The sequence below is a fragment of the Oncorhynchus masou genome, chromosome 14 (genome assembly GCF_036934945.1).
Source record: "Oncorhynchus masou masou isolate Uvic2021 chromosome 14, UVic_Omas_1.1, whole genome shotgun sequence".
NCBI classification, from domain to species: domain Eukaryota; kingdom Metazoa; phylum Chordata; class Actinopteri; order Salmoniformes; family Salmonidae; genus Oncorhynchus; species Oncorhynchus masou.
Window position 1 is genome coordinate 10,424,861 of NC_088225.1, and position 21,161 is coordinate 10,446,021.

General features: G+C 42.5%; 2 protein-coding genes across 2 annotated transcripts; both read right to left on the reverse strand.

Annotated features, from left to right (window-relative positions):
• Positions 1-1,694: 1,694 nt before the first annotated feature.
• Positions 1,695-5,027, reverse strand: LOC135554167 (amine oxidase [copper-containing] 3-like). The gene is made up of 4 exons (XM_064986274.1): positions 3,411-5,027; positions 2,909-3,194; positions 2,669-2,801; positions 1,695-2,543 (listed from the first exon to the last, which is right to left on the reverse strand). Exons 1-4 carry the CDS (start codon positions 4,981-4,983, stop codon positions 2,262-2,264), a joined length of 2,274 nt encoding a protein of 757 aa, XP_064842346.1. The 5' UTR covers positions 4,984-5,027; the 3' UTR covers positions 1,695-2,261.
• A 6,535-nt stretch (positions 5,028-11,562) lies between these two features.
• Positions 11,563-21,111, reverse strand: LOC135554178 (proteasome activator complex subunit 3-like). The gene is made up of 11 exons (XM_064986294.1): positions 20,812-21,111; positions 20,224-20,256; positions 19,952-20,014; positions 17,791-17,895; positions 13,749-13,800; positions 13,392-13,507; positions 13,188-13,256; positions 12,961-13,028; positions 12,800-12,854; positions 12,628-12,714; positions 11,563-12,504 (listed from the first exon to the last, which is right to left on the reverse strand). Exons 1-11 carry the CDS (start codon positions 20,854-20,856, stop codon positions 12,424-12,426), a joined length of 774 nt encoding a protein of 257 aa, XP_064842366.1. The 5' UTR covers positions 20,857-21,111; the 3' UTR covers positions 11,563-12,423.
• Between the last annotated feature and the right edge of the window lie 50 nt (positions 21,112-21,161).

The window sequence follows — 21,161 nt, forward strand, 5'->3', positions numbered from 1 at the left end:
TTCCCAAGTCAGTTCAGACTCTTCGCAGCATGCCCTGAACCAAGAGACCCTGACATTGAGTACTTTTTGCTAGATTTTCTTGTTGCCATAAAGAAAAACATTTCCCGTGGTTGAAGTTACCTAATAGTTGTGCATGGGTCTTTCATTATGAAATGAAAATCAAGCTCAAGTGAACTCAGGTAAATAGTTAAAGATGTGTGGTTTTATCTGGCCAGCATTTGGTCTAATGTTGTATAGAAATATGTTATCTTTCTATGTAGGCTATAGGCTATCCTGTGTATAGCCTATATTCAAGTCTTCTTACTGCTTAGTCTAAGTCTAGTAATCTTGGCGCAGACTTTTCAACTCCAAGGGAGTGACTCTCAGAATGAAGGTGCCTCTGGAGAGACTGACAACCAGTATTTGGTACCTCTGAGATCAGTGTGTGGGGGGTTCTTACCAGTAACTGGAGCAGTCTACTGGTCATGACTCATGACCGTTATATGGTTAGTGGAGCAGGAGGGTCACAGGGCGAGGACGTTGGGGTGACCAGCACTAGGCAGCTGAGAGTTTGAATCCAGTGGAAAATGTCCCTGACATTAACACAGATGCAGTTATCTCCTCTTTATTTAGGGGGAGGGGGGTGTGGTTGCTATGTCAGGAGTCAAGTTAGGAATTTGTCAAATGAAGTTCCTTCGCTTTCCAGCGAAGTGAGTGTTTTTTTTTATTGTTTTTTTTTTTACAAATGTTTCTTGTTTTAACCAAGCTAGCCTGCAGGCATTAATTAGAATGGAGGACAAACCAAAGTGTCCTTGGTGTCTGACTGAAATCATGCGAACCCAGATGTGGTAATCTCCATAGGAACATTTTCTCTGACACCACTAACTCCAGTGTTGATTCAATGTATCCATTCCCCTCACATTCTAACACTTTAGCATCTGGTCTGTAACTGAATGTCTACACAATCTGAGTGGAATTTATTGAAAGTGGAAGGTTAAATTCAAACAGACGTTTTGCAACACAAGTGGGAGTAGACATGTGTGCGTGTGTGTGTGCGTGTGTGTGATGAGCAGCCTACACAGGTCTAAGAGGCACTTAGCACCGGAGCAGAAATCCATCACTCCAAAATGTGGACAAAGTTCAGCGTAAGAGGCCTGTTACCTGCATGGACATTCCTTCAAATATTTACGATGGCCAGCGAGAGGAGGTCATTTTCAGGTCACCTTTTGTAAGGATTGGAGGCTGCGCCAAGATATGTTACAAAATCTGTGGGTTATCCAATGGGGGAAATTACAGACTCACAATGGCCTTAAAAAACAAACCCCCCAGAAATGCATGTTTACAGGAAATAAATTGCAGTGCTGTTTAAATTTGTTAGCCTATTGTACTGTGAAAAAAAATTCTAAGTTAATTCTTATCCAGGCTGTATCACAACCGGCCGTGACCACCATAGGGTGGTGCACAGTTGGCCCAGCGTCGTCTGGGTTTGGCCGGTATAGGCCGTCATTGTAAATAAGAATTTGTTCTTAACTGACTTGCCTAGTTAAATAAAGGTTAAAAAATGTTTTCAATGTATTAAAATGCATTACAACAAGAACTTGTGTTCCCATGAAGTGAGGAGGGGTGGGGAGTTCATTCACCCACTTTGATCTGGTCTCTGCAGACACCATGGGGAGTAGAAAGACTGAAAAAACAGGAAACAGCTGAGGTCCGGCCCATTTTAAACAATTATTTTTATTGGGAGAGACAACTAGACAGATTCATTCTTGTGTGTAAGGTAAAAACATAAACAATCAACGGAGAGTCCCAGCTTCCTCCTCATACAGAGAGTGGTCAGACGGAAGTGAATTAAAAAGCCTCAGTGCAGTGATAAAGTATTCAAATGAGCAGATATAAACCTATACTGTATTGAGTTGAATATATACAGTGAGTGTACCATTTAGAGGGTTAATGGGCAAGACAAAATGATAGTAGGTGCCAGGCACACGGCAACGCCGCTGGGTTTTTCCACTCTTAACAGTTTCCCGTGTGTATCAAGAATGGTACACCACCCAAAGGACACCCAGCCAACTTGAAACAACTGTGGGAAGCATTGGAGTCAATTTGGGCCAGCATCCCTGTGGAACACTTTTGACAACTTGTAGAGTCCATGCCAAGTTAGAAATCCAATGCTGTTTCTTAATGATTTCAAATGTTGTCTCGGGGAAGATTCACATTTTTACAAGTGTTTTAGTGTTTAGTGCAGAGCACACTCAGGATTGGGACTGGGGACTTTTTTTTCACTATTCAAACTTTATGGTCCCTTCAAACCCATTGTAGGTGAAGGGTTCAACGACTGGGCTGCATGCGTCTTCAGCCAAGCAGGCCATCTTGTTATTTTCACAGTTTCCCTCTGACCCTGGACTGATGTACACCCCGTCTGGAGAGTGAATAGACGGGTCCTCATCAAAGTAGTTATGTGGTCTCAGGATCACTCCGCCTCCATTTCCAACGGTAACTGTGTTGGGGATGTCCTCAGCATGGGGAATGTGGAGGAAGCCGGTGGTTACCCAGGCAACCAGGTCCTAGACGAAAAAGCACTACTTTGGTGACAACCAAACCTTCATTTATCAATGACCTGAAAATGTGCAAATCTCAAGAGAGGGGTAAAATATATGTAAGGACAACGGCCATAAGATCAAAAACACACCTGGTTCTCAATGTTCTCGTCATCCTCAATGTACTTGCTGAAGTCCACTGCTGGTGTCCACATGTTGTTCTGACTGTACAGGCTACTGCTGGTCTGCTCGGAGTCTTTGTGCTTAGTGATGGCCACTTTATACCTGTCAAATAAAATAACAAAGGTTGGTCAAACTGCTTTGCCTTTGGTCTAGCTGTAACCTGTGTTTTGGGAATTAGGATCTTAGGAGGAGAGAGGAGGGAGCCTCACCTAGCCCAAGACATGGACTTCTCCTCTGGCTCCGTCTCTGGAAGGCTGTCACCGGTGAAGCTGACCACCTGGAGGCGGTAGGAGCGCTGGTGGCCCCAGCGGTTGGTGCGGTTGCTGGCGATGTGAAGGTAGCGTGGCGTCTTGGTGTCGTAGCGGAGAGCAGCCTCCTTCTCAGTCTTTAGCTGGGCCTCCACCAGCTGAGGAACCATGGCATAGCGCTCCGGCATCCAGGGTAAAGACACATTCATAAACTTCATGTCCTTGGTCTGGAATACATTCTCAACCCCTGTGGTACAGAAACCCAATTCAAAATTTGAATTATTGGATCATGTTATAATCCTATCATTGAAATGAAAGATAACTCACAGACATGTCCAGCACCAATGTAACCAACTGGGGTTCAAACCAAGTCTTCAGTGGCCAAAAGAAAATTTAAAACATTTATAACTGTGCTTGACCTTTCATCGGTTCATACTCGGCCAAATGTATTGTTCACACTTACCCAACACGTCCAGGTCAACTTTGAAGTTGATGAAATGAGTGTGGATGTTCCCAATAGTATTTTCTGTCACCTGGTGTCCGTATTTGAGATTGCCGTCAACATTGAAAGATGACGATATGTATCCAGTGGCATGCACTTTGGCCTCAACAGAGCCGCTCTGATAAAAAATGAAGTCCCACAAGTAGTCATAGTTACCTATGGCCGTAATGGTCCTAAAAACTAAGGCACTGTTAACCATGCCTCCATAACTATTGCTGAAAAAGTCAGAGAAGTGTCTTCTGAGAGGACGGCCTGTATTGTGCTCAAAAAGGCAAATTGAATTCCTGAATATCTGAGGTGCACTGACGTCGATGTATCGGAAAGTGTCGATGTAGGTTGCCGCGTACGGACAATCCACGCCTCGAACGAGCTCGTGCGCAAAGCGACCTATTCCGATACTAGAGTCCAAAAACTTAGTCAGAATCATGCCGGGTGTGATGGAACCATAAACTGACATTGCCTCTTGAACACTAACCTCATAAGCTATCCTCTCCCCCTTGAAACGAACGTCAAAAACTCTCATACCGGTGAGGGAACTCAGACCAAACGCAAAACTCCATTCGAGATACATAACATGATTATTCTTGACACTGAAGCGTTTACCTTGTGCGTAAAACTGCTGAGGGCTTAAACCGGTGGGTTTACTTTTAAGTTTGAGTGATGCATAGTTCTGGACAGGTTTATACACAATTTTAGTCACTTTTCCATCATCATATTGTTTTAGAAGATCCTCCACACTGTCGAAGTACTGTCCGTTATAAAGTAATCTCTTCACACTCCAAAGAGACGCGTTGGTGCTTTCGTGGTTGATTAAAACTTCCAAACCTACAGGGTGGATGTACATCCCACTCAAATCACGAAAGAAAGATATCCATGTCTGTCTCTCTCCCGATTTGACACCCCGAGGCATGCCTTCGAAACCATTCAGGGTTTTCTCTTTACTGACATCAAAACTTTCTTTCACAATTTTACCAAGTTTTGTAAATACCTCTTCATTAATAAACTTGGAAATAAGTGCATATTCACCAATGGTGACCGTACGCGCATTGATGGGCAACTCTTCTTTATACCTCTCAACGGTGACATCGCGGTGATAAATCGGGTTGGGGAGAGGTCCCACCACATATTCTTTAATGTGCCCAAGGGTGCCATAGAAAACCACCGCAGTCGCCTCTCTCACCGGCTTGGGCTTATTGTTATCTAGGTAGCCAAGCGCATCTGCTTTCCTTGGCAACAAAACATCAATTAAGAAGAGGAAATTCCCTGAAGGCTTTGTAAGCGCATTGACAGAAATATCCAAGTCTTTCTGATTACTCATATAGTCGCGGACTTGGAGATATTCCTCGGCGGACAGGTCAGCAAACACCGCGCTGCGTTCATTGTGTTTTCCCTTGAAAACATGATGCGGCTTCGAGGAGCATTTGGGCAGCCTACCTGAGTAAAGACATACAATGACAATATTCGCTATTACTGAGATCAGGCCAAAGAGTATCAATATCCATTTAACTAATGAAGTCATTCTCAAAACCACCATCTAAACACCATGGGGTGTTCTGGATAGAGTAGGCGATTGCGAGGAGCATAAAATAAGATTAAGCGCGCAAATGAATTTGGGATGAGCCACACCCGTCCGTCCCTCGTCCCACCCCCATGCAGCACCCTCAAGAAATGCAAAGTTCTCCCATACTTTGAATAAAGTTATGCAATTGCTGGGATTTAATCCAATAGTTTTTGGATAAAGGCCAACATTCCTCCTGCGTAAAGTGTATTTTACGCACATACTGTGGAAAGGGTTCCTGTCAAATAAACACTCGTTCAAGGGACTTAGTTATGTTGATATATTTTTTAAATATATTTTTATTTGTTCATGTAAAATGTGGTTTGCAAGAGCAACTTCTTCTTGAAGTTGAAATACACTATAATGGTTATTTTAGTTTGGAAGCCTCTATAAACCAGGCATCACGCGCAGACAAAACAATTGATGGTGTTGCTTTTGTTGATTTTCACTAGACTGGGACTCACTGCACTGTCGAAGTGAAAAAACGCCGTCTTGATTCGTCTGTTGTCGCCCGCAGTGTTTCCTGGACCCTGGTGGGAATAGTTTTGCGTTTCGGGAACGCAGCCAACATTCTCTTCCCAACATTTGATGTAAGTGGAAAGCCACAAGTCTTGGCAGCCTTTCTGAAAGTCCTCAGTTTGAAGTAGGTTTATAGTGTATAGCGCTCCTCACTTTTCTTTCTGAGGCAAGCCGTAAAAGGAGCTCTCTTATTCTAACCAACAAACACAGCTATAACTCTTAGTTGCTACATCCATTTTTGGATATAGGCTATACATGAATGATGTAGCCTATACCCATTGATTCATGAGGTAGTTCAACTGTCGTAGACTTACCCCATCAGAACCCAAAATATAAGCTCGTTTTACACCAATGTTTGTAAACAATGTAGGCCTAAATGTAAATGAACAATGTATACCCTCAAAACATGGCTAGCAGAGAAAATTTTGTATTAGCAACTGATAATTATGAGCTTATAAAGCAGCACAGGGACTTCACCCTGTGCTGCTTTAACCATAGTAGGGGAGAAAAAGGGCAAACACGCTCTTGAGAACTGAGTGTGTTACTTGCAAATTACTGTAAGTGTATACTCCAGGTTGCAATCCTTATTAAACAAACTAACCTCTGAACAAATACATTTCCTGTGGTCTCTTGTATGAACATAGGCCAGAAATCCCTTATAACTGTTTGCATCTGAGTGATTGAAGCAGGGTGAACAGGGCATGGCTGGGGTCCCTGATGATCATCTTGGACTTCCTGCGACACCTGGTGTTGTAGGTGTCCTGTAGGGCAGGCGGTGTGCACCCAATGGTGAATTTGACTGCACATATCACCCTCTGAAGCGCCTTACGGTCCGTGGTGGTGGAGTTGCTGTAAGTGATACAGCCCAACAGTATGCTCTCGATGATGCACCTGTAGAACACTGTGGAGGGCCCTTCGGCACAGGCCGAATTTCTTCTGCATCCTGAGGTTGAAGAGTCACTGTCGTGCCTTATTCACGTGTCCGTGTGGTTAGACCATTTCAGGTTCTCTGAGATGTGTACACCAAGGAATTTTAAGTTATTGACTGTCTCCACAGTGACCCCGTTGATGAGAATGGTTCCTCCTGAAGTCCACAATCAGCTCCTTTGTTTTTCTAACATTGAGGGAGAGGTTGTTTCCCTGGCACTACGCCGTCAGAGAGCCTTCCTCCTACCTGTAAACTGTCTTGTCGTTGTTGGTAATCAGGCCTACTACTGTCGTGTTGTCAGCAAACTTGATGATGAAGTTGGAACTGTGTGAGGCCACACAGTCATGTGTATACAGGGAATACAGAAGGGGACTGAGGACGCACCCTTGTGGGGCCCCTGTGTTGAGAATCAGTGTCGACGAGGTAATGTTGCCTACCTTCACCACCTGAGGGTGTCCCGTCAGGAAGCCAAGGACCCAGTTGTATAAGGAGGAGTTCAGACCCTATGATATTGAAGAACAAGCTGTAGTCGATGAACAGCATCCTCACATATGCATTCCTTTTGTCCAGGTGGCTAAGGGCAGTGTGCAGTGCAATGGCGATTGCGTCGTCGGTGGATCTGTCAGGGCGGTAGGCGAATTGGAGAGAGTCGAGTGTGTCAGGGAGGGAGGTAATATGGTCTTTGACTAGTATCTTTAAGTACTTCATGATAACAGAAGTGAGTGCTACTGGTCAAGGTAGTCATTCAGTTCAATTACTTTCCCTTTCTTGGGCAAAGGGATGATAGTGGACATCTTGAAGGGGTGTATAGCGGCCTGACCGATATGACCTAGTCAGAGAAAATGTCAGAGAAGACAACAGCCAGCTGGTCTGCACATGCTCTGAGGGCAGGGCTAGCAATGCAGTCTGAGCCAGCAGCCTTGTGAGGGTTAACACATTCGAATGATTTACATATGTTCTGGGTGTGTAGCCCACGTCGTCGTCGGGGGCTCTCCTCGGCAGCTTAGGGTCATTGTGCTCGAATCATGAGAAAAAAGTGTTCAGCTCGTTGGGTCGTGGGGCGTTGGTGACCGCGATATGGATGGCTTTCTTTTTTTGTTCTTCAATTAAGGAATCTAGCTTTAATTTCAGGATTAACTGGTATATTTGGATACATTTTATTCCCCATATTCTATTGATCCAATATAGCAACACAATTCATAATTACAAAAAAAAGAAATGTTTTGCTTAGGGCCCCCAAAACGCTAGGCTGCATGTGTGGTTATCGATGTGGGTATGGAGACCTGATTGATCACCCGTGGCTGATAGGTGTATAAAATCAAGCACAGAGCCATTCGATCTCCATAGACAAACACTGGCAGTAGAATGGCCTTGCTGAAGAGCTCAGTGACTTTCAATGTTCCGCCATCATAGGATGCCACCTTTCCAACAAGTCAGTTTGTCAGATTTTTGCCCCAGTCAACTGGAAGTGCCGTTATTGTGAAGTGGAAACATCTAAGAGCAACAAAAGCTCAGGTGCGAAGTGGTAGGCCACACAAGCTGACAGAACAGGACTGCCGAGTGCTGAAGTGCATAGCGCATAAACGTTTTGTCCTTGGTTGCAACGCTCTCTACCATGTTCCAAACTGGCTCTGGAAGCAACGTCAGCACAAGACCTGTTCGTCGGGAGCGTCATGAAGTGAGTTTCCATGGTCGTGCAGCCACACCAAGATTATGATCACCATGCGCAATGCCAAGCATTGACTGGAGTGGCGTAAAGCTTGCCACCATTGGACTCTGGAGGAGTGGAAACGCGTTCTCTGGAGTGATGAATCACGCTTCACCATCTGGCAGTCTGACAGATGAATCCAGGTTTGACGGATGCCAGGAGAATGCTACGTGCCGAATGCATAGTGCCGACTGTAAAGTTTGGTGGATGAGGAATAATATAACAATTACATTTACTTTCGATTATATTTAAAACCAAATACTTTTAGACTTTCTCTCAAGTAAAATTTTACTGGGTGACTTTCACTTTTCCTTGAGTAATTTTCTATTAAGGTACAGTATCTTTACTTTTCCACCGCTGTCTTTTTGTCTTTAATGTACCTGAGGGTGCCATGGAAAACCTCCCTCCTCGGGTCTCTCACCGGCTTGGGTCCATTGTCATCCAGGTAGAGCAGCGTATCCACTTTATTTGGCAGCGAAAGGTCGATTAAAGTAATCATCAAAAGGCATAGTTTGTGAGTAGTACGAAATGTTTATGTCTGGAATTGTGCCCATGTAGTCGCGTACTTGACGATATTCCTCAGCTGATAGGTCAGCAAAAACAACGCTGCTCTCCTTGTGTTCACCTGTTATAGGGTGGAGAGGTTGAGCAAGGAATTGTTGCCCTGCTGTCACATCTCTCGTATTAAGCCATATTAGAACAATGTTCCCCATTACTGAGGCAATGCCAAGGACTATCAACATCCATTTGACTGACGAATATATTCCTTGAGCGACCATTTTGCAGGGGAGGTCTGAAGAAAGCGGTAAAGGAACGGTTGCCAGTTGTATATATTGTGAGAGGTGCACATCTTATCTGAGATGACCAGCCCACACCAACCATTCCCTTTAAGAGTTCATTAACAACATTCACATCACAGGGTTGCATTTACAGCTGGATGGGATCTTTTGGAACATTGTTCAGGTCAGGATAAGATGTAACCCCTGACAAGACTTACCTTTAAGAACCAACTGTATCATATATAAGAGTACAATAAACCTTAGCAGGCACTGATGCTACTCTAAACAACCACTGTTCTGTATACAGTAAAGTCATGTGCTGAAGACTCACCGTCTCTCTAAACTCTCACTATATATGAACATTTCATATCACACATGTGAGCAGGGTTGGGGAGTTATCTAAAAAAAACTGATTACAAAAAAAGATAATTTTACCAGCAAAAATATTTTAAACAGATTAGATACTTAAAAAAGAGATGATTATTTAAAATCTAACTTTATTGGTAACATACGTGTTTAGCAGATATTGTGGGTGTAACTGTGACTAAGATACCATAGAATAGTATAGAGTACAGTTTACACATATGAGTAAAAGTAGCCAGTGATTCCAAATCTATGTCTATAGGCAGCATCCTCTGGTGTGCTGGAGATTGCTGTTTAACAGTCAGTGGTGTAGTATAGAATACAATACAGTATATACATATGAAATGGGTGATGCAATATGCAAACACAATTTAAAAGTGACCAAGATACTGTATAATATTGTGGATTTCAGTTTATACATCAGAGAGGAGTAATGCTAGATAAGGGACATTATTGAAGTGGCCAGTGATTCCTAATCTATGTCTATAGGCAGCCACCTCTGATGTGTAAGTGATGTCTGTTTAGCAGTCTGATGGCCTTGAGATAGAAGCGGTTTTTCAGTCTCGGTGCCAGCTTTGATGCACCTGTACTGACCTCACCTTCTGGATGATAACGGGGTGAAGTTCACCCCCGGTAATGCGTTGCGCAGACCACACCACCCTCTGGAGAGCTTTGTGGTTGTGGGCAGTGCAGTTGCTGTACCAGGGGGTGATGCAGCCCGACAGGATGCTCTCAATTGTGTATCTATAAAAGTTTGTGAGGGTTTTGTGTTAAGCCAAATTTCATTAGCCTCCTGAGGTTGAAGAGGCGCTGTTGTTGCGCCTTCTTCACCACACTGTCTGTGAGGGTGGACAATTTCCGTTTGTCAGTGATGTGTACACCGATACTCAAGTTTAAATTTGTTCCACCTGAGTGAGTCTAACTACAAGTCAGAGACCACTATGACACACCAAATCCGTTTGATGGGTCCTTTTCGTCTTCTTCTATTGCCTCTTAAGGGGAAAGTAATCCAAAAGAAACTGAAATTACACATACTACGTTGCTGAGTTTGGGTAATCCCTAAATTATATTACTTAGAAAGTACAGGTTACATTTAGAAAGTAACCTACACAACCTTGCCCATGACCAACCAGCAGCCAATTCTAGATTATTTCCCATTATTTTGCCTGTTATACATGACCTCTCGGGTGCACTTCCCTATACCACCACTACTCGAGTGCATAGTGTTGTGCCCCCAAACTCAACTCTGGACCTCAAAGCCAATGCCACTGCTTTTTTATTTTCTGCTATTGTTCCCCTCTAATCAGGGACTGATTTAGACCTGGGTGCAATTAATGATCAAGTAGAACAAACCAGCAGGCTCCAGACCTCTTAGGGTAAGAGTTGAATAATGCTGTAGTCGATTAAAGTTCCCCTATAACCATGAATCCATCAAGTTGTGTGTGAAGGCCTGCCGCATAAAAATACATCACGACAAGTGTGAAAGAAACAGGATGTTTCCTTACAATTCTGTAAATGTTTACAATTTGTTCGCTCGACACGGTAGGATCTTTGTGTCGGTAAAATTAATTGTGCGCCGAATTGTGGTGAAATTTCTTAAGCAATTTGATAGAATAAACATCGAGGTAAATTTGCAGTCACACGTTGCTATGATGTGTGGTCATCCCACTGCAACTTGGTAAAGCATGCAGTCGTCTACACTACAGGGTGCTGAAAGCGCGCTTGATGCTCCTTTCCAATAAAAATCAAGGGTCTGAATTTGTGTGCTAGTGACATGAACAGTGCTTAGCTGCCAATTAACAAATACAAGTTATCTTGCTCTTATCCATCTTATCATATAACCTAACCTGTGTACACCATCAACAAACTTGTCTAGAGCATGCGAACCAAACTGGGCAAATTTGCCATTTATCACAACACTGCGTGACAAAACTAAATCTGTAGAGCTGAAAATGCCATAGAAACACTGACCTTAATTCAGTACATGAAACTTCATCACGCAGCCTTTTATCCACAAAAAAAGTGTGATGGAAACACCTCTCGTGGGGAAATGCACATATTTTTTAAAATGCAGATTTGCTCACATGTGTATGAAAATACGTAGCAAATGAGATATTAATAGCTAGGTTTCTAAGTATGTTGCCCCCTCATCCTGAGGTTAATCATTTTCACAGCAAGGCTTGAATTCAACGACACAAGCTCTTTGAGACACAGTTTCAGCATATACAACAGGTGAGAAACCATGTCATTCTCTCAAGTTGTATTAAGTAAAAATATTTATTCTTAAAACAAAATTACAATTAAGGGAGAGATACAGTAAAGACATCTCTCTCATCACGTAGCATCTGGATATGAGAACATTACAGATCTGGCTTTTAACACAATTGAAACTCCCAAGATCAGAGTGGGAGTGGATGGCAATTACATATTGTGCTGGAAACAGACCATAGTCCTTCATAATGTACTTGTGAGTAGTCCCCTAAGAAAAAATAAAATAGAAATAACTGACAGGACTGCAAGCTACACTACAACTAAAATGCAGACTGAGCATTCCCACACACTCACCTTGACAATCTCACATACAGCTAATTATAGTTACCACCAAGCACTTCAGAATCCTAAAAATAATTCCTTAAAAACAAACTTAAGATAAAACAGACAAAGTATACCTGTGAAACTCCCATGATGATTTCCACACAAGGCATACACACTACAAGCACACAGACAACAAGGACACAGTTCAGTTCAAGCCCGCTTGATTGGTCGACATGGAGAAAAATCCATAATCAAGGTACAACCTTCTCATGAGTCCTGGAAACATGGGATGTTTCAGAACATGTCTAAGGAGGTTCTTTTGAAGTCCACCTTGAGGGAATTGATGATAATAGTCCAGAACAAAGCCTGTTACAGTCAATGGCTGCATTCACACAGGTAACCCAATTTGGAGCTTTTTTCCCACTAATTAATTGGCATTTTGACCAATCACAACAAAGCTTATCTGATTGGTCAAAAGACTAATTAGTGGAAAACAAATATCAGAATTGGGCTGCCTATCTAAATACTGCCAATGTGGCTGTTACTAGGAGTTGGTGAGAAGAGGATAAGGAGAAGTAGAGTGTTCAGTAGAGGGCTTCATTGTTGCTGCTTCGTGGCCTCTTGATCTTCTCTATGTTTTTCAGGATCATGTCATGTAATGTCACCTGCAAGCGAATGGGGTTTGGTTATTACAGTCAACAAATATCTGCACCAGAACATGTCAGGCTAACATAACATTGATACAACATGGTTGAACAGAGCCAGACCGGTGTGCATGTATTGCTCACATATTGATTCCTCAGCTCTGACACAATGATCTTGAGGCTGATGTATTCCTTCTCGTCTATTTCAGTCACCGTGCGCTGGTAGTCCTCCTGCAGACAGACGGATGGTCAACAACGAGAGGACTCAGGGCAGCAGATTGGATGTGGATGTAAACAGTATGCAGTTAACACTTACCACATGAGGGTACTTTGTAATTTTTGAGACTAGCTTTGCTCTGGTGATGTAATACCTGTTGAAGACAAATGTTTGAGACAGTCCAAGGAACCGTTTTATAGATTCATAAGGGAATTTTGTGCAGTAAATAAAAACACAAGGTAGTGTATACTGTGGCATACCTGGAAATTTGATCCAGGTAAGAGGCTGCCTCTCCTTCCACAGTCCTGAGCTCAGCAACAGTTTCCTCCTGTGGACAGAAACAACAAGACCAGCATCATCTGACAGAAAGGCAATGGAGTGCAATTTCTGCACACTAGTGATGGAGATATGTTCATAAAAGTAGACCAGAAACTAGACATGCGAATGTGCATGTCTCTGCACTCATACTGATGGGAAAGTATAATACCTGGATGGATACACCAAAGTTGTTACCATCCTCTATTCTGGGGATTAAGAGCTGGACCCACATTTTGACCTGAGAGTGAGAGACATACAGATGAGACAGTCATTTCTTAACAGTAGATCTCCACTAAGCAATTCAGTGGGAGAGCCCTCAAAAAGCAATCAATAAATCCCTCAAAGAAAAATGGCTGTGTTTGTGGGTACATACCGTGTTGCATTTCTCTATGAGGGTTCTTATTTCTGGTTTGACTCTTTCGATCAGGTCCACCAGCTGGCCGTTGCTCTTTATCATGCCCCCTGGCATGACAAACATCTTGGGGCCATCTAGAGAGGTGGGATTCAGAGGTCAAATATCCAAGCAGTTTCTAGCTAATATAGAATACTGCAAATCAGTCAAGTGTAGTCTACTATTCTCTTCTATCAATAAATGTATTAAAGATGAATGGTTCTGGCAAAAGTCGGCATTGACAGACATTAAGAGATAAAGTGTATTTTACAGTACAGCAATGCCATCAGACTTATTGTGCAAGTATCAAATGGCATGACTACAGGCAGTAGGGTTTACCTTGACAGATATCGTCGAGTCCATCTTCCATTTTCCGTTTTCTGGAATTTTGCTATAAAACATTAACCACGCGTTAACATAAGCATTACTTCTGTTACAGGTCTCCCTTGATCAAAGGGGTTCCACATTTTCTCCCTCAAACAGAAATGGTCAAGTGCATTGAGCACAGTGACCTGCTGAGAGTCAATGAGCCATTTTGTTTATGTCTCATTAACATTCCTTCACAGTGTTATGTTAAAGTGAGTGAGAGACTGCTGGTGTTGGCTATCCTCCACTTTGTTCAGGGTAGTCTCTTTCAGATGTGGAACATACCCTTATAAACAAAATGCTAGCTAACTGTGGGTGCAGGCCTTTGTTCCAGCCAAGCAGTAACACACCTGATTCTACTTTTCATAGTATTTTTATTTCACCTTAAATTTAACCAGGTAGGCCAGTTGAGAACAAGTTCTCATTTACAACTGCGACCTGGCCAAGATAAAGCAAAACAGTGTGACACAACAAAGTTACACATGGAATAAACAAACGTACTGTCAATAACATAATAGAAAAAAATATATATACAGTGTGCAAATGTGGTAAGAAAGGCAATAAATAGGCTGTAGTGGCAAAGTAATTACAATTGAGCAATTAAACACTCGGGTGATATTAAACACTGGTGTGATAGATGTGCAGAAAATTAAATGTGCAAGTAGCGATACTGGGGTGCAAAGGAGAAGAAAAGAAACATGGGGCTATTTACAGGTGCAATCTGTGAGTTTCTCTGACAACTGATGCTTAAAGCTATTGAGGGAGATATGAGTCTCCAGCTTCAGTGAATTTTGCAATTTGTTCCAGTCATTGGCAGCAGAGAATTGGAAGGAAAGGCAGCCAAAGCTTTGGGGGATGTCCTGTGAGATATACCTGCTGGAGCACGTGCTACAGGTGGGTGTTGCTATGGTGACCAGTGAGCGGAGATAAGGCGGGGCTTTACCTAGCAAAGACTTATAGATGACCTGGAGCCAGCGGGTTTGGCGACGAATATGAAGCGAGGGCCAGCCAACAGGTCGCAGTGGTGGGTGGTATATGGGGCTTTGTGACAAAACAGATAGACTACATCCAATTTGCTGGGTGTTGGAGGTAATTTTGTAAATGACATTGCCGAAGTCAAGGATCGGTAGGATGGTCAGTTTTACGAGAGTATGTTTGGCAGCATGAGTGAAGGATGCTTTGTTGCAAAATAGGAAGCTGAAATTTTGGATTGGAGATATTTGATGCGAGTCTGGAAGGAGAGTTCACAGTCTAACCAGATATCTAGGTATTTGTAGTTGTCCACATATTCTCAGAAGTCAGAACCATCCAGAGTACTGATGCTGGACGGGTGGGCAGGTGTGGGGGCAGCGATCGGTGCATTTAGTTTTACTTGCATTTAAGAGCAGTTGGAGGCCACGGAAGGAGTTGTATGGCATTGAGGCTCGTCTGGAGGTTAGTTAACAGTGTCCAAAGATGGGCCAGAAGTATACAGAATAGTGTCATCTACATAGATGTGGATCAGAGAATCACCAGCAGCAAGAGCATGTATACAGAGAAGAGAGTCAGCCTGAGAATTTAACCTTGTGTCACCCCCATAGGGACTGCCAGAGGTCCGGACAACAGGCCCTCCAATTTGACACAATGAACTCTAAGAAGTAGTTGGTGAATCAGGCGAGGCAGTCATTTGAGAAACCAAGGCTGTTGAGTCTGCCGATAAGAATGTGGCGATTGACAGAGTCGAAGGCCATGGCAAGGTTGATGAAGGCGGCTACACAGTACTGTCTTTTATCGATGGTGGTTTTGATATTGTTTAGGACCTTGAGTGTGGCTGAGGTGCACCCATGACCAGCTCGGAAACCAGATTGCATAGTGGAGAAGGTGCGGCGGAATTCGAAATGGTCGGTAATCTGTTTGTTAAACTTGGCTTTCGAAGACCTTAGAAAATTCAAAAGGCACTCGCACATCTGAGCAATCTTATTTGCAGGTGCATGGCAACAATTGAACACGATGAAGGAAAAAGGAAACTGCACACTGCTCTTGATAGTAAAACCGATATTTAATAAGATTACGTATCGGCCACACGGCCTTCGTCAGAGCTTTTGTGATTTAAAAACAATTAGCACCCTTATGTAGACCTGGCCCCACCAACATCCGTTCTACACATCGAAGGGGTTGGAGGCAAAGGAAAAACAAATAAGTCCTACCAAATATAACAGTATGCATTTCATAAATATTACAAGTGTATAAATAAGGCGTATTGAACACGTCTGTAAAATCTCAATGAGGACATAGTAAGTTTTCATTAGTCACTGGGTACATTGTACGAAAAACGTCAGAATAATCAAGAGACATATTTCATGTTCAAATTCACAACATACAAAGGCATTTCATCATTAAGTCCTTTAGGAAATAATGTCTGGAGGGTGAAAATCCAAAAACATTGTCTTTTACTCAGAGTATTATTAATATCACCTCCCCTGTCTGATATCTTAACTTTCTTTACGCCACAAAATCTAAAAGGTGGAAATGTCCTGCTTCAGGTCATTGAAATGTACAGCGACTGGATAATCCCTGTCGTTTCTCCTAATTTAACTTCTATGTTCACCAATTCTCTGTTTGAGAGAGCGGGTGGTTTTACCGACATAACAGCCCACATGGACATTTAATAATGTAAATAACGTTGTTGGTGGAACACGTAATAATGTCATTTATTTGGAACCGTTTTGCTGTGTGTGGGTGGCAGAAATATTCACACTTCATCATATTGTTGCATACGGTTTCTTAGAAAGAAAGGCAGGGTAGGAAAGATATGGGTCTGTAGAAGTTTGGGTCTAGAGTGTCTCCCCATTTGAAGAGGGTAATCTGATGATTGCGGCAGCTTTCCAATCTGTGGGGATCTCAGACAATACGAAAGAGGTTGAACAGGCTAGTAATAGCGGTTGCAACAATTGCGGCAGATAATTTTAGAAAGAGAGGGTCCAGATTGTCTAGCCCAGCTGATTTGTAGGGGTCCAGATTTTGCAACTCTTTCAGAACATCAGCTATCTGGATTTGGGTGAAGCAGAAATGTGGGAGGCTTGGCAAGTTGCTGTGGGGGGTGCAGGGCTGTTGACCGGGATAGGGGTAGCCAGGTGGAAAGCATGGCCAGCCGTAGAAAAATGCTTATTGAAATTCTGAATTATCGTGGATTTAAAAATCGGTGGTGACAGTGTTTCATAGCCTCAGTGCAATGGGCAGCTGGGAGGAGGTCCTCTTATTCTCAATGGACTTTACAGTGTCCCAGAACCTTTTGGAGTTTGTGCTATATGATGCAAATTTCTGTTTGAAAAAGCTAGTCTTTGCTTTCCTAACTGCCTGTGTATATCGGTTCCTAACTTCCCTAAAAAAAGTTGCATATCGCGGGGCTATTCGATGCTAATTCAGAACGCCACATGATGTTTTTGCGCTGGTCAAGGGCAGTCAGGTGTGGAGTGAACCAAGGGCAAGATCTGTTCATGGTTCTACATTTTTTTAAACGGGGTATGCTTATATGGTCAGGAAAACACTTTAAGAATAACCAGGCATCCTCTACTGACGGAATGAGGTCAATATCCTTCCAGGATACCCGGGACAGGTCAATTAGAAAGTGTTTTAGGGTGGTCGTTCGACTGCAGACCCATTACGAACGCAGGCAATGAGGCAGTGATCGCTGAGATTCTGGTTGAAGAGAGCAGAGGTGTATTTAGAGGGCAGGTTGGTCAGGATGATATCTATGAGGGTGCCGGTGTCTTCAATCAAGATCCGATTTGCTAAATCAGGTTTATTACCTGTAACCGTGGGGGCAGCAGGTAGCCTAGTGGTTAGACCATTGGGCCAGTAACCGAAAGGTTGCTAGATCGAATCCGAGCTGACAAGGTAAACATATGTTGTTCTGCCCCTGAACAAGGCAGTTAACCCACTGTTCCTAGGCAGTCATTGTAAATATGAATTTTTGTATTGAATGTATACACTTTCATGATACTGATTTGATGCAAATGAGAATCCATGAACATACCACATCTACTCCATCATGACTATTGTTGAGAATGATTGGGTCAGGTACTTTGACGTTTATCTCGGAGTGGATATCTTTCAGGTCTGCGACATTCAAAATGGGCTCCTGGAAAGGATGAAGAAATCAAGTCAGTGTATTTGTCAAATGCTTAGAGAATTTGAAAAATAACATGTGGAATAATTACACAATGAGTAACGAGAACTTGGATATACCAACTCGATGTGCAGGGGTACGAGGTAGATATGTACAGTTGAAGTCGGAAGTTAACATACACTTAGGTTGGAGTTATTAAAACTTGTTTTTCAACCACTCCACGAATTTCTTGTTAACAAACTATAGTTTTTGCAAGTAAGTTAGGACATCTACTTTGTGAATGACAAGTAATTATTCCAACAATTGTTTACAGACAGATTATTTCACTTATAACTCACTAGGACAATTCCAGTGAGTCAGAAGTTTACACACACTAAGTTGCATGTGCCTTTAAACAGCTTGGAAAATTCCAGAAAATGCTGTCATGGCTTTAGAAGCTTGTTAGGCTAATTGACATCATTTGAGACAATTGGAGGTGCACCTGTGGATGTATTTCAAGGCATACCATCAAGCTCAGTGCCTCTTTGCTTGACATCATGGGAAAATCAATAGAAATCAGCCAAGACCCCAGAAAAAAAAGTGTAGACTTCCACAAGTCTGGTTCTGTCAGGAGGAACGGGCCACAATCCACCCAACTTATTGTGGGAAGCTTGTGGAAGGCTATCTGAAACATTTGACCCAAGTTAAACAATTTAAAGACAATGCTATCAAATACAGATAATTAGTATGGAAACTTCTGACCCACTGAGAATGTGAAATCAATCATTCTCTCTACTATTATTCTGACATTCCACATTCTTAAAACTGACCGAAGACAGGGAATTTTTACTAGGATTAAATGTCAGGAATTGTGAAAAACTGAGTTACAATGTATTTGGCTAAGGTGTATGTAAACTTCCGACTTCAACGGTACATATACGTGGGGTAAAGTGACTAGGCAACAAGATAGACAATAAACAGTAGCAGCAGTGTATGTGATGAGTCAAAAGAGAGTGCAAAAGGTTCAATGCATATAGTCCAGGTATCTATTTGGTTAACTATTTAACAATCTTATGGCTTGCAGGTAGAATCTGTTCAGCGTCCTGTTGGTTCCAGACTTGGTGCATCGGTGCCGTAGCTGAGAGAACAGTCTATGACTTGGGTGGCTGGAGTACTTGACAATTTTTAGGGCCTTCTGACACCCGCCTGGTATTGAGGCCCTGGACGGTAGTGCGCACGACCCAGGATGCCAAGCCATTGCCATACAAGCAGTGAGGCAGCCAGCCAAGATGCTCTCAATAGTGCAGCTGTAGAACGTTGAGTATCCAAGGGCCTATGCAAAATATTTTCAGCCTCCTAAATGGGAAAGAGGCGCTGTCGTGCCTTCCTCACGACTGTGTTGGTGTGTGTAACTGATGTGAAATGGCTAGCTAGTTAGCGGGGTGCGCGCTAATAGCATTTCAACCGGTGACGTCACTCACTCAGACCTTGAAGTAGTTGTTCCCCTTGCTCTGCAAGGGCTGCGGCTTTTGTGGAGCGATGGGCAACGATGCTTCGTGGGTGGCTGTTGTCTATGTGTGCAGAGGGTCCCTGGTTCGAGCCCAGGTAGGGGCGAGGAAAGGAACGTAAGCTAAACTAACATGTGGACTAGAGCTGGGTGATATGGACAAATCCAAAGCGCAATAAATTGCCTGAATTGATGCAATAACAATAAGTTATAACATTAATGTGCACTACAGTTATTATGTACTACTGGTTTGATGATTGTTGCCATCAACTGTTCCATTAAGAATCACACATATTAGCAAGTGTATTTAACATCAAATTTCACTAGTAAAGGCTACGTATCATAATGAGTGATATCGTCAAAATTCTTGATTGGTGTTGATCATTTTCGGTTTATCGGCCGAGCTCTAGTGTGGACCATGTTAATTAGTGATACAGACACAGGAACTTCAGGCTCTCAACCCACATCGATGGAGGCATGCTCAATCCTTACCCTTACTTAAGGGGCTCTGGATTAACCTCGATTCTATTTTGACAATAAAATGTACAACAATAGAATCCCTGTTATTAGAATATGAATTACCTTCAGAAAGCTGTCAAGTTCCAACAACTTTTTGGGGAAAAAGTCTGCGACCAGGTTCTCAGCCTAGTAAAGAACAAAGGTTGTTTTTTAAAATCAATGTTCACGTGTCCACCAGCATCATTATATACATGATGCCTCCACTACATGACTCCAAACAGTTATTTGTGGTTTTTGATTGATAGTTATTTGTGGTTGGTAAAATGTATGAAATATAAGACCAGGACCATCAAAAGTCTAATATAGGAACATGATGACATAATATTGATACTCACCTCACCCGTGATCCGCTCTCTGAAGGCGTCAACCTGAGAAAATAACAATTTTCGAACACATCTTATGACATGTGAGTGAAAGTAAAACCATGTTGAATGACAGTCCAATAACACCATGTGCCGTTTGATGGGAGCAGCTGTTCTTAACATCATACTCCCCCCGTCGTGTCTTTATCTGTAGCTAGCAGGCGACCTATCTAGTTAAATTTGTACATATGCTAATGTTATCGCTCTCCCCAAGAACTGTTAGTGTTACAACAGATTAAATTGGAAATAGAGTTACTAACGTAACTAGCTAACGTTGCCGTTTCTGCAGAAAAAGACAGCCCGCGTGCTTAAAATGTGTGATGCGGGATACTGTAGATAAACAAACAAATCGCTACTGTCCAGTCTCAACAGGATAGATAAACAAACACCACTTACTGAGCTCAGATTTTTTAAATTGAACATTCATAGATGTTGTGCTGTGCTAATAACGTAGCTAGCTACTATAATCAATGAGCAAAATGCAGCTAACCTCCCTAGCTAGGCCTGGCAAGCATTCTCAATTATTCAACTTCTGCGTCAAAGAAATTGTGAAAACATTACCTTTGTTTTGAGGTCATTGTCTACCTTAATGCCCTTTGAAGACATAATTTGAAATAAATCAAATTAACTGACATAAACAAACAAAAACGGTTTTAAGTGGCTCGTAGTTGCTTTGCCGCACACTGCTTCGAAATCAAGTTATGACGTAGGAAAGATGCGACTCGTAATCAACCACGTGGACCAAAAAAAACGCATCACTAGCTATGTTTCTCGTGGATTATTTTAAAATGTAAGATTATATTCGGATAAACAAACGTTACGTCCATGTATTACATTAACTGTGTGTCAGTGTTTATTTTTACGCAACATTGATTCAAATATGCGTTTCTGTCACGTGGTCGTATGGGTGT

Coding starts and splice junctions, on each gene's coding strand:
- LOC135554167 (XM_064986274.1), bottom strand. CDS start 4,983: ATGGTGGTTTTGAGAATGACTTCATTAGTTAAATGGATATTGATACTC. Junction 3,195..3,410: donor AGTTGACCTGGACGTGTTGG/GTAAGTGTGAAC, acceptor TCTGTACCACAG/GGGTTGAGAATGTATTCCAG. Junction 2,802..2,908: donor AAGTCCATGTCTTGGGCTAG/GTGAGGCTCCCT, acceptor TTTATTTGACAG/GTATAAAGTGGCCATCACTA.
- LOC135554178 (XM_064986294.1), bottom strand. CDS start 20,856: ATGTCTTCAAAGGGCATTAAGGTAGACAATGACCTCAAAACAAAG. Junction 13,801..17,790: donor GTCATGATGGAGTAGATGTG/GTATGTTCATGG, acceptor AATGTTTTATAG/CAAAATTCCAGAAAACGGAA. Junction 12,855..12,960: donor TACCTGGATCAAATTTCCAG/GTATGCCACAGT, acceptor TGTCTTCAACAG/GTATTACATCACCAGAGCAA.